This window comes from Stigmatopora argus, chromosome 21 (assembly GCF_051989625.1).
Source record: "Stigmatopora argus isolate UIUO_Sarg chromosome 21, RoL_Sarg_1.0, whole genome shotgun sequence".
NCBI lineage: Eukaryota > Metazoa > Chordata > Actinopteri > Syngnathiformes > Syngnathidae > Stigmatopora > Stigmatopora argus.
In genome coordinates, this window is record NC_135407.1 from 8052839 (window position 1) to 8066674 (window position 13836).

Sequence of the window (13836 nt, forward strand, 5' to 3'; positions counted from 1 at the left end):
TTTGGCGCCCCGCTGCGTCCACACGGCAAAACTGCAGTGGGTGAGTAATAAAAAAAAAAAGTAAAACAACTCTTTTTATGATGGATTTTTTTTCACTATTCGCAACTTGATCTGTTTCTAATGCTTTGAAGTCGGCGTTTTCAATGTCCTCCAATAGGGGGCAGTGTTGCTCCATTGGCAATTTTCTCCTTTCACACAAGAAGAATGCAATTCGTGATTGATTGATGTGAATAGCATCTCCCGCGCTCCTCCGTTCCACTTTTGATCCTCCTTTTTATCTTCCCTCCCTCCACAGCGTGTTTAAAAAGCCTCCGCAGAGTCCTTAAAGGATCTCACGGCTCTTTTTCAAGGCCGTTCCTCCCTCCGTCCATTTTTGGATGTCCACTAGAAGGACCAAAAGGCTTTAACTAGTGGTAAAATCACACTTTATTTTGCACTATTGTCCCTTGTTGGAAAATCAGTAGATTATAGATTGATTTCTTAGATGGCAGCTAGATGGAGTGATTGCACTTGTGTGAATTATTCACCGTGTTAAATATTTGAACATATCATTAAGACGAGGAGGCCAATTATGTCAAGTGCACTTTAGAGCCGACTTGCTAAGTACGTGCGCAGCAGTATAGATCAAAATATTCTGTCATGATACAATAGACGACGTGGATTTGTCGAAGTTTGTTTGGCGACTTTTAACGCCAGGGACACGGCTCGTCCGACTCCAACTGACGGAAGCGTTGCGTCAGTCGCCACGAAAAGAGAAACTTTTCCTCAAAGACGCCCACGTCTTTATTCTTTTTTTTTTCTCGTTTTCAAAGCAAAGTTGCGATCAAGAGTTGGTGGGAACGGAAGACCGCTGGGAGGGCACAAGAGGAGCAAATGTCTTTGCTTCCTTGTAGAAGACACTTCAGCCCTAAAGATAATGAGCATTTAATGTCATTTGACCAAAAATGGTGGCTAATATTTTCAGAAAAATGCTGAAAATGGGTAATGATAGTCAAAATGCCCAGAAAAGTGTTGCAAAAGCCCGGTATAACTGTTTAAAAATACCGGTGAAAAAGTTGAAAATGGCTCATAATGGTCAAAAAGCCCAGAAGGTGAATGGCCGCCATGTTGGGACAGTGTTTTGATAGCGTCTACTTCCAATTTTCGGGACCTTTTAAAACCCGGGTGACTATTATTATACAGTATGTACTGTTCACCCTTTCCAGACAACACTTTTCAAGAAATAATATTTAATATTGAATAAAATAAAGCGTGTCCTGTACTTTGTTGCGATCATGTTGCTAGCCAAGGCTATGTGCGGGCATATAGTCTTGTGAGGGGACGTAACATCCTCGTCGATGAGGGATGTTCTCAATTGCAATGGCGGCGGATGCGTTGGCGGCCCGCTGAACTCTGGGATAAAAGCTTTTCGCCCGGCGGCTCGATGGCAGAACATTGGTTCCCCGTCATGTTAACAGGATGCCGACGCCATTTCGCTTTAACGTCCTTCCTTCCTTTCCGCCGGCTTCCTCTCCGGCATGCGCGGGCGCTTACGCTCGCCGCACCTCCGCGTGCGCGTCGCACGCCATTAGCCTTAATGGCCTTCCTTTATGCGCGCGCGGCCCAGATTGTGTTTTGAGTCGGGCCTCCGGAAGATCAACCTTTGGACGCTTCATTTGGCACGCTTCCCCTCGTATTCGCGGTAGCCTAGTCGAACCGGATTGGCCGTCGATGGCGGTACACGGTCGATTGGTCGCCGGTCTTTTGGTCACCCGGAAGGTTAGTGATAATTACCATTTAAATCGTTGCTGAAATTCCCTAAATACAAACTGCGAATTACTATTTAGTCATACTTAATGCCCTAGTAATTATTAGGCTAAAGAAAAGCTCCAAATTTCCCGGACTTTTATTGGTTTTTTGTTGGAGAATTTGTTAAGACCCTGACTGACGTAGCTTCTTAAAGGGACAACGCATGTACATACAAACTCTTATACACTCACACGTCGGCTCAGTGAAACTGCTCATGGCCATTGTTGGCTTTTATTGATGCGTAGACCGTGTTGTTTTGTCGCTGGTCTTTTGGTCGCCCGTTCTCATGGTCGGGGCGACAAAAAGACCGCGACCAAAAGACCATTGATGCGTAGACCGTGTTGTTTTACCTTGTTTTGTCGCTGGTCTTTTGGTCGCCCGTTGTCACGGTTGGGGCGACAAAAAGACCAGCGACCAAAAGACCGACGACCAAAAGACCGGCGACCAAAACACGGCGACCAAAAGACCGGCGACCAATCGACCGTACCATGTGCAGTCGATTGGTCGCTGGTCTTTTGGTCTCCGGTCTTTTGGTCGCCGGTCTTTTGGTCGCCGGTCTTTTGGTCGTCGGTCTTTTGGTCGCGGTCTTTTTGTCGCCCCGACCGTGACAACGGGCGACCAAAAGATCACCGACAAAACAAGGTAAAACAACACGGTCTACGCATCAATAAAAGCCAACAATGGCCACGAGCAGTTTGACTGAGCCGACGTGTGAGTGTATAAAAGTTTGTATGTGCATGCGTTGTCCCTTTAAGAAGCTACGTCCGTCAGGGTCTTAACAAGTTCTCCAACAAAAAACAATAAAAGTCCAGGAAATTTGAGCTTTTCTTTAGCCTAATAATTACTAGGGCATTAAGTATGACTAAATAGTAATTGCCAGTTTGTATTTAGGGAATTTGAGCACCGATTTAAATGGTAATTATCACTAAAAGACTGGCGACCAAAAGACCGGCGACCAATCGACCGTGTACCGACCGCACATGGTCGATGGCGGGGAAACTTTCCAGTAGAAAGGCGTTAGCGGTCTCGAACCGGCAGTGAAAGACTCTTAAATACCGTGCTAGCTTCAAAAAATAGATGGCATATTGAGCTAGCGTACGCCAGGGTCAAAATATTCCAGCTAGCTCACAACATAGCGCAGCGTGTTTAAAAATAAAGCACGGCCGGGATGTAAATAAAGCCGAAAGGAAGCAAAGTGGAAGGAATTGTAAACAAAGCACCTTTTGCCGAGGGCGGCGTGACAAAAGACCAGAAAGTGGCGGGAGGCCGGGATGAGAAGACGAATGGCGACAAGTGGCGAAGGCTTCAAAAGAGCGGCGACGACGAGAGAAGAGACAAGGCGGAGGTATTTGGGGAGGGGGGGCCGGCGACACATCCTCCCGGGGGCTGTGTGTATTTGCAGCGCTTTAATTAAAGCCAACAGTGCCGCTGCTACTCGCTCGCCGCCGTCGCCACGTGAGCACGGCAACACTCCAATTGCGGCGCCCCGCCCGGCTAATGAAGGCACAAAGCCCCCCGTGATGCCTGCCACAAGACCAAAGAGCTTTTGCTCCCCGTTGAAGTGCACCAAGCCAAATGACCTTTTGACCTCCGCGAGGAAGGCCCCCAAAAAGCATCGTTTTTGCCTTACACTTGTCATTTAAGTGGGCAAAAGTTTCAAATCTAAACCATCTATCCGTATGTTATTTCAAGAAATAACAATGGTCAATTAGGAACAGGATTCATGGGTTCATTGATTGACGTCTTGAATGATATTTTCTGCTGACGAGCGCCCCCTGGAGGATCGTCATTTCAGAAAATGAATGAATGTTGTTTTTTATTTTTATTTTGACTGTTGCGAGTATGGTGAGATTTTATTTGTGGTATCGTGATGATGTTTTTATATAACCAAGTGCTGTCATATTCTATCTAAAAGCGGACTCACTCATTGCTGCTTTTCAAAAAAAAATTTTGAACTATGACTATTAAGTGTTTACTTTTGAATCGCTGGGCACCGTTCTTGTTCCACTCGTATCTCAAGGCGACCGTCCGTGCAGGTCGGAATCGCGGCTCTTCCGCGTCAATATTGGCTTTCGTCCTCGTGGGGGCGCTGTTCGGACGTGACACTGGCATTGGAGTCAGGAAGCGCTCGCTCGCTCCCACTTTGACGCGTTCACGCGCGCGCTCATTCGCCCACCGGAACTCTATCTCCTCTCTCCTCATCCTCGTCCTCGTCCTCATCTTCATCCTCACGCCGAGCAGTGCGCCGTGAGAGTGCGCAGTGCGGCCGGCCCACCCGGGGAGTGGTTGCGCCCCGAGCCCCCGCCCCTTCCGGCATCCCAAGACGCAGGCAGGCAGGCAGACGCGAGCACGTCCCGAAGCCGGGGACGCGCGCGCACCTGCAAATTGGCGGAGACTAAGCTGGCTCGCGTGGATTTCCCCTGACGTCCAAACCATGGCGAGAAACGGCGTCGGCGTCGGCGTCGGCGTTGGCGTCCGCCGGCCGACGTCGCCGCCACTCTTCCTCCTCCTCCTCGTCGTCGCCCTCGTCCTCCTCCTCTTCCTCTTCCACGGTAAGATTGCTGGCTATTCGTTAAAGTTAAACGTCGGCCGTCACTCGGGACTTTGACGCCTTGTTGCTTTCCTTTTTGTCTTCAAATCGTCGACTCGGCTCGGGGCGGCAGGTGACCGTCTAATCCGTTTTGAGCCGCCGGACGCTCACCTGCCGTCCTTCCCCCCACCTGCTTGTAATTACTATCGCGAACACGCGTCCTTAGCCAGCCGAACGTCAACATCCAACCCCAGAGACGCCATTGATCAAGTTTAAAGGTGGTTTACTAACGAAAGACGCTAATAAAACGGACCACGCCTATTTAATTGGATTGGAAATCTGGCAAAGTTACGTCAATCACAGAATATTGGAATCAGGGCTATTGTTGACATGATTGTGTATAAGTCTTTTTACGACTACTTGAAATCTCATTGTACTTGTATACTATATGCCAAGGGTGTCAGACACAGGTGGTTCGCGGGCCGCTTTAACGTCAACTTGATTTCACATGGACCATTTTAGATATAATATATAGATTTTTTTTTAATAAATGGATTAAAAGAACTGGATCAAAAGCCCTGAATATTCCGTTTTTTATAGATCTAAAACAATGTTTATTTGAGCTTTTTTAATATATATTTTTAGATTTTACAAACTGATTTTTGAACTAAAAACACAGAAAAAATGGACTAAAAAATGACAATTATTGATTTAAAAAGGGGAAAAATCAGGAAATTTAATATACATCTATACTCTTCATTTGAATTTGATCCTAAAACAGAAAGTCGGCACTCATGATTGACTTTCTCGGGCCGCACAAAATGAGGCGGCGGGCCAGATTTGGCCCCCGGGCTGCCACTTTGACACCTGTGTTGTATACTATCCCATTTGTGTATTGGACGTCTATCGCTGTCAGTTGTTGAGAATGCAAAGCTATATATTAGCAAAGGTGCTTGGACGCTAATAGCAAAAAAAAAACAATCAAAATAAGTAAAAATGCTATTTACTGTGGTTAGTGGCGACTTAAGAGCAAGTTCCATTTGCACAATAGCTCCGCTTTCTTTTTCAAAAAAGTCCTTTGGTGTGAAAGTCCAGAATTGTCTGTGGCTCACGGCACATTGACTAAATGTCAAGAGCCTGCCTTGAGAATCGCGACCAGTGTGTGTTTAAGTGAGCGTTGTCTACTTTGAAACGCCCCCGCTACGAGCGGACTGCTAGTTCCAGCGCGCTAGAAAAAGCCAAGTTGATGTTTTCCTCACTCGGCCACTAAGGCCTTCCCAGAATGCAATTTTGCTTCCTTCCAGTCAAGGCTTCGCGTACAAAGTCGACCTTTGACCTTTGGGTCGCACGGCGGAGATGTTTTTCCATTTTGGCCCAAATGCGGGAAAAGTTGGCCACGTTTGCGAGGGAACAATAGCCGGGCCGGCGAAGACCTGGCTGACTTTTTGGAGGCGCCCGGCCCCCCGAGAGGAAGCCCGCGTAGCATCCTGTGAAGCGGCCCCGTCGCCGGGGTCGCTCTGCACTCGTCACGCCGCTCAAAACGTCAAGCGGATTTGCTTGATTCCGTCCCCACCGCCTACTTTAAAAATCTGATGACACCGCAGAAAATATGACTCTAAAACGGAACTTTCTAAAAGTGACAATCCTCATAAAGTGAATTTTCTTAGCCATGTGGACATCGTTTAGCTTTACGGGCGCTAGCGTGCCATGGATTTTTCAAAATAATTGTATTCTCTACTTTGCGTGTGCGCATTTGTGTTTTGTTATCAGGCCCAGCGGCGTGTGTGCGCGCTAACGCGTACGCAAAAGGGTGATGGGCAACGTCGCGGCGTTCTCGTTAGCGTCTACGTGGCATTTTGGCACTCCGGTGAACATTGCTCCACGTGCGGTGCCCCCGGCGCAGGAAATGGCTCCATCCACGCCGCCGCTTCATAAACACGCCAGTGTTTATGACGCATTTAGAGCACGCGTACTGTTAGGTGACATGTTTGCACGCGTAGCGGTCGTCACACGTCCAATTGTCCGTCGTCGGACGTCGGTCGTCGCGTCCGAGGTCTCCGGCTTAATCGACGACGGCGGCGGTATCGAGGATTGAAGTCGGACCCGCCCTTTGTATCATGTCAAACGGGCAGGAGTCGGTAGCGCTAACACGCTGCTTAATGCGGCGCGCCAAAGCCGCTAATTAGCCCGCTAGCCTGCCGGCTGACATTTGCCTTCCAATTAGCGCCGTCGTGCGTCTGGTTGCACAAACACATTAAAAGTGCACCGTGTTTGACCTCCGTTTAATGCGCCACCCGCTCTCCACGCAACACGTGCTAGCTAGGCCACAACGGCAACATTTTTTTTTTTCACTTCTCGTTTTGTGTACCTAACGAGGTGGCCGCTTCGTACGCGTCGTGGTGGTGGAGTTGGCCTCCAATTAGGTAAACGTCTCTGTTGTTGCCATGGCGCCCAATTACCTTCTTGCGGCGCCTCGCACTCTCGTATCGATTGGACGGTTGGCTTTTTAAAGCCTTTTTTTCATGTTTTCGGGGTCCCGTGGTAGGTAGCCTAGCGCTAGCATGTTTTCATTTAACCCTGTTAGCTTGTCGCCATTTCTTTGACGGATCGTTGGGAAGATGATTGGACTCAAAGCCGTGGGCTCCTTGTTTTGTTGTTGTTGTTTTGTTTGCGCAATGGCGGTGGATGAGCGGTTAGCATGTCGGCCTCGCCGTTCTGGGGTCCTGGGTTCGATCCCAGGTCGGTCCTCCTGTGTAGAGATTGCATGTTCTCTACGTGGGTTCTCCACAAGTTCCTCCCACATTCCAAAAACATGGATGCTAAGCTAGCTGGTTGAATTCTGTAAATTGCCGCTAGCTATGATACGATGGGTTGTTTGTCTCCCCGTGCCCTGGTTGGCTGGCTAGCGATGGATGGGGTCCCCTACATGGCGCCCGTAGTTAGCTGGGACGGGCTCCGGCACCCTCCGTGATCCATTGAGAGGATAAGCGGGGAAAAAAAATGAAGGAATGTTTGCGCAATGTCCACGGCGCTCGTTCGTCAGCCTGGTTTTTGCGAAGGCGCGGCGTCCGACACGATGTCGCGCGAAGCGCAAGCCCGAGGCGACAATGGAATTACAAGCCGTGGCAGATTAGCGTTCTTCCGTAGACTGCACGCTCTTTTGGGAATTGTCAGTCATGGCGCCGCCTGCCAGGATTTGGGCTTGGAACTCCACGGGATTTTCCACGCCGGCTCGTCGGGCGGAAAAGTAGCGGGCCAAGCGACCGTGGCCCGTCTATGATGGAGTCCAGAGTCCCGAGTCCAGGCTGCTACGGCGGAATGGACTCCAAATCGGGTCGCTCCACCAACGAGGGAGCCCGAGAAATACATTGATTTTTCATATAGTTCTCGGCTAGGTTAGCCCGCGAGGACGTCTGTGGCGCGACCTCGATTCTGAGCGTCCTTTGGCATGCGTTCCGTCTCCAAATGCAGCTTTTGTCCATAGCAACGCCGGACCGGGCTGAAAATCTAGCCCAACGGTGTCAGACTCTGGTTGGTTCGCGGGCCGCATTAACGTCAACTCGGTTTCATGTTTTAGATATAATATTTAGATTTTTTTTAATATAAATGGAATGAAAGAACTGGATTAAAAGCCCTGAATATTCAGTTTTTTATAGATCTAAAACAATGTTTATTTTCGCTTTTTTGATATATTTTTGGATTTTACAAAATAAATTTTGAACTAAGAACACAGAAAAAATTGATTAAAAAATGACTGATTGATTTAAAAGGGGGAAAATCAGGACATTTAATATCCATCGGACCATTTTAGATATCATATTTAGATTTTTTTTAATAAATCGATTAAAAGAACTGGATTAAAAGCCCTGAATATTCAGTTTTATATAGATCTAAAACAATGTTTATTTTCGCTTTTTTGATATATTTTTGGATTTTACAAAATAAATTTTGAACTAAAAACACAGAAAAATGGATTAAAAAATGACAATTATTGATTTTAAAAGGGGGAAAATCAGGAAATTTAATATACATCGGACCATTTTAGATATCATATTTAGATTTTTTTTTAATAAATCGATTAAAAGAACTGGATTAAAAGCCCTGAATATTCAGTTTTACCTAGATCTAAAACAATGTTTATTTTCGCTTTTTGGATATATTTTTGGATTTTACAAAATAAATTTTGAACTAAAAACACAGAAAAAATGGTTTAAAAATGACAATGATTGATTTAAAAGCGGGAAAATCAGGAAATTTAATATACATCGACGACGGTGAGGGAGGAAGAGGATGCACGGCGTGACAGCGACGTCGCCCGCGGCGACGCCCGTCCCTCATTTCCTATGCCGTGTTTTCTTTTTGCCCCCCCACGTCATTTTCTCCCCTTTGCCACTCCCCCCTTTATTTTTCCCCCTGACTTTCTTCTTCTCTTCCTTCCTGTCAACCCCCACTTGCGCTTTATGATCCCCCTTCTTCTGATTTCCCTTTGTTTTCCCCTCCTGGTTTTTCTTTCTTCATCCATGGGTGACGACTCTGGCGGCCGGCGAGCAAAAGCAAATAAGGAATGCCAGTCGGCCGGTTTTTCCCGTCCCGCGTTTTATTTAATATTCTTGTCTTGGTCCTCTAACGATTATTATCATCAGCAATCACGAGAGGAAATCACCACTATTTATAATGGCTGAGTACATCCCATATTCTGTTCATGTTCATTATTAGTGGCTGTGATTTGGGATGACTTTTACATGTGCATTCAAACCAGTTCATTGTCATTATAATTATACATTACTACAATAATCCCTGGAATATGGCAGTTCATGTAGACCAGATATGGCGGCGATAAACAAAAACTGCAAAGTAAGATCACCCCTATTATAATGTTTTTGCGCCTATACACAAGTATAATGATCAAAAAGTGTATATTTATTACAACTATAAGCATGTCAAAAGACTCTAATGCACTGGTGTCAAAGTGGCGGCCCGGGGGCCAAGTCTGGCCCGCCGCCTCATTTTGTGCGGCCCGAGAAAGTCAATCATGAGTGCCGATTTTCTGTTTTTGGATCAAATTGGAATGAAGATTATAGATGTATATTATATTTTCTGATTTTCCACTTTTAAAATCAATAATTGCATTTTTTAAAATATTTTTTGGTGTTTTTAGGTAAAAAAGCAGTTTGTAAAATATAAAAATATTTTCGGTTTTCCACTTTAATATTGAATATAATTTAAAAAATAATTGTTTCCTTTTGAAATGAAAAACAAATGATTATTAGATGTTTTCCCTTACTAAGAAAAAAAAGTTCAAATAAACAGTTAGGTATCTATAGAAAATTTGAATATTTAGGGCTTTTGATCCAGTTCTTATAATCCAATTAAAAAAAATATTGTGTGTCATCATTTTGTGTAGCCCGGGAAAGTCAATGATGAGTGCCAACTTTCTGTTTTAGGGTCAAATTAAAATGAAGAGTATAGATATATATTAAATTTCCTGATTTTCCCCCTTTTAAAATCAATAATTGTCATTTTTTAATCCATTTTGTCTGTGTTTTTAGTTCAAAAATCATTTTGTAAAATCTAAAAATATATCAAAAAAGCTCAAATAAACATTGTTTTAGATCTATAAAAAACTGAATATTCAGGGCCTTTAATCCAGTTCATTTAATCCTTTTATACAAAAAAATCTAAATATTATCTCTAAAATGGTCCGGCCCACGTGAAATCAAATTGACGTTAAAGCGGCCCCCGAACCAACCCGAGTCTGACACCCTTGTCTAAAGAAATTAACCTGGAGGTTTTGTCCAAATGGGTGGAGAACGAAGGCAAAAACTGGGCTTTCCACAGAATCCAGATCCGAACCAGTTCGCCTCTCGACCATCTTGAACTTTCTGACATCAATCATTTGAAATCCAACATCTTCAAAGGGGGACAGCCATCGGATTCCCTTTTTGAAGTCGGATTAAAACAAAAAAAACGGACAATTGAAGCACGAGTTTCTCTGGAAAGATGAAGACGAGAGAAGAACCATTTTTATTTTCAAGCTTCCCGTCGGAAGGAACCATTTAAAGACACATGGATTATTGATGGCGGCTGGCGGGAGGGGGGACGCCGTCGCCTGGTCTTCTTTCATTCCTCATTTATGGCGTCTCCTTCACGTCTTGGTTTGTCCCTGTTTTGACACGGCGGGCGGGATTGGCCATCCGCCAACCAATCCGCATCCGCGGTCCATTTTTCACGAGGCCTCGACAAATACGGTTTGGATGCTCCGCTGGATCTGAGCAAAATGGCAAAGAACGACGCTTAAAGAAGCCCATTGGTCGATGATTTGTTACTAGGTTTCCCGTGCACGTTGGCCAATCACGTCCTCCGCCATCTCGTCCCGTTTTTATTCCAACGGGATGGAAAACGAGTCGAGACGACAGAGGTCAAAGTAAACAAAAGCCAGGCGCCACGCTCCGACCACCGTGTTTGTTTACATTTGGTGAAAGTACCTTTTCACCCACTATGCCTGCCATTCATTTTTAATGCTCATTCCTGATTGGCCAATTTTTCTCATGGATGAGGACCTCGTATCGCTTTGGCGTGGACGATTCCGTCCAAGAGATTTTTCTTTTTCTTTGTATGTTATTCCCGATCATCATACTTGACATACTCTCTTTACCGTAAAGCACAGGTGTCAAAGTGGCGGCCCGGGGGCCAAATCTGGCCCGCCGCATCACTTTGTGCGGCCCGAGTAAGTAAATCATGAGTGCCAACTTTCTGTTTTAGGATCAAATTCAAATGAAGATTATAGATGTATATTATATTTCCTGATTTTCCCCTTTTTAAATCAATAATTGCAATTTTTTATCCATTTTTTTTTCTTTTGGTGTTTTTAGGTCAAAAAGCATTTTGTAAAATCTAAAATTAAATATATACAAATATTTTCGGTTTTCCACTTTAATATTGAATATAATTAAAAAAAAAAAATTCCATTTGAAATGAAAAAAAAAAAAGATTAGATGTTTTCCCTTACTAAGAAAAAAAAAGTTCAAATAAACAGTTTTATTTCTATCAGAAATATGAATATTTAGGGCTTTTGATCCAGTTCTTATAATCCAATTTAAAAAAAATCTAAATATTATATCTAAGATAGACACATGAAATGGAGTTGATGTTATTGCGGACCGCGAACCAACCCGAGTTTGAGACCCTTGCCGTAATGTCTCCATATGAGTGAAAGGAGGACTTTAATACATAGTTTCCATTCCTAATATCATATTCATTTGCTTAACTGCTGGTGAAAGACTTCAACCCGCTTTAAAAACAGTATTGGGTTCTTGGAATGGTTATTTTTTTAAATCTAGGATCCAGGAATGGCGCTTAACTGTCATCCAGATCATCAACATCAGGGGGGATCATCCTCTATTTTTCGGATGATTTCATTTTCTCACCACACGATGAGAAGCCCGCCTCCGGCGACCCGCTACGCCTTGTGGGATGGCGGCCAGGAAGAAGCGCTTGAACCGTTTGCCCGCCCCTGACCTCATTGATATGCAATTATTCCACTTGGCTTTTTCGCATCGAAACAGAAAAAAAGCGGAATTGTATTCACCAAATTGGACATCTCGCCGACATCTACGTCCGGGTGGCTTCCACGCACGTCCCGTCTGCGTTCTCGGGGCGCCGCGAGGATCAAGCCGCGTGTATCGGGGCGCCGGAGCACACAGGAAAGATTGTTGACGAGCGGCTAATTAGCAATCGGAGTCAGACGCCGGTGCGGGAAAGAGATCTTTGTCTGGACGGCTACGCTATCGTGTGCCTACAGTTGTACACGCTTACCCACAATGCACCTGGACTGGCGCACGTCCCTCGTATCGTCACTTGGCATCCTCTACGACCTAGCGCTCGTGATTAGAATCGGTTTTAAAATGCGCTTTGGGGCCTCTTATCAAAAGCGCCGCTCTCCAAAAGCGTTTGATAACAGACGAGTGGCGGACGCTAACGAGATTAGCATAGCGGACGAGTGGCGGATGCTAACAGGATTAGCATGGCAGACCATACGCCACGGTTTTGGTGTCCAGGGTTCCATCCCAGATGGAGTTTTTTGCCGGGCTGGCTGCCCTGGGTGCTCCGTTTTCCTCCCGCATACCCAAAACGTGCTCGCTAAGGTAATTGTAGGCCACAGTTGTCAAAGTGGCGGCCCGGGGGCCAAGTCTGGCCCGCCGCCTCATTTTGTGTGGCCCGGGAAAGTAAATGATGAGTGCCGACTTTCTGTTTTAGGATGCTGTTTAAAAAAACGCCGTACTGTACAATTTTTTTTTTTACAAAAAAAATCTTTTTTTTTACAAAAAAAAAATCTTTAAAAAAGCCTTACTATACTATGCTGTTTAAAAAAACGCCGTACTGTACAATTTTTTTTACAAAAAAATTCTTTTTTTTTACAAAAAAATCTTTCTTTCTTTTTTTTTTTTTACAAAAAAAATCTTTTTTTTACAAAAAAAATCTTTTTTTTTTACAAAAAAACCTTTTTTTTTTTACAAAAAAAATCTTTAAAAAAGCCTTACTATACTATGCAGTTTTAAAAAAACGCCGTACTGTACAATTTTTTTATACAAAAAAAATCTACTTATACTTATTTATAAGTCAATGAGTGACGGCCACGGGTGCGTGGCCTTCACTCATTGACAGTCGTAACAAAGGAGGAAAGGGGGCGGCTGCCATTTTGCCGGCGAGACATTTGATCCAAGTGACATTGACATTTTCCAGCTAGCAAAGCCGCTGGCGCTAATAGCCTCCATTTCAATAATAACACAGGCCGCTACGTTTCAACGGCTTTCTAATGGCCGCCATTACGCGGCGGGCTTGTTCCCGCCGAGCGCTCAACAGGTGCGGGGGGATTGGATTTTTTTCAGGGATTGGTGCGCTAGTCATGGCAGCTAAATCGATTGAATCAGGGGACAGGTGAGGAGTTCCGGATTGGTTCTTCTGGTCCAGTTAAAAAATGTTTTGTGGGGGGCAGGGTCATTTGTTGTCGGGCAGAAAAGGATAAATAGATTAAATGAACTGGATTAAAGGCCCTGAATATTTAGTTTTTTATAGATCTAAAACAATGTTTATTTTAGCTTTTTTTAAATATATTTTTAGATTTTACAAAATGATTTTTGAACTAAAAACAGAAAAAATGGATTAAAAAATGACAATGATTGATTTAAAAGGGGGAAAATCAGGAAATTTAATATACATCTTTAACGTCAACTCGATTTCGTGTGGGCCGGACCATTTTAGATTTTATTTTTTTATATATTTTTAGATTTTGCAAAATGATTTTTGAACTAAAAACACAGAAAAAATGGATTAAAAAATTACAATATTTAGATTTTTTAAAATAAAAATGGATTAAATGAACTGGATTAAAGGCCTTGAATATTCAGTTGTTTTATAGATCTAAAACAATGTTTATTTTAGCTTTTTTAAATATATTTTTAGATTTGACTAAATGATTTTTGAACTAAAAAATGATTAAAAAATGACAATTATTGATT

General features: G+C 44.1%; 1 protein-coding gene across 2 annotated transcripts in view; it reads left to right on the forward strand.

The window, feature by feature from the left end:
* Positions 1–3955: 3955 nt before the first annotated feature.
* LOC144067190 (poliovirus receptor homolog) overlaps positions 3956–13836 on the forward strand; it is a 41941-nt gene continuing 32060 nt past the window's right edge. Inside the window, exon 1 of one of the 2 annotated variants that reach the window (XM_077590729.1) lies at positions 3956–4340. In XM_077590729.1, the coding sequence (XP_077446855.1) occupies positions 4223–4340 (118 nt within the window). In that variant the 5' untranslated portion in view covers positions 3956–4222. The remainder of the gene's footprint in view (positions 4341–13836) is intronic. The other variant, XM_077590731.1, reaches the window with a different exon arrangement.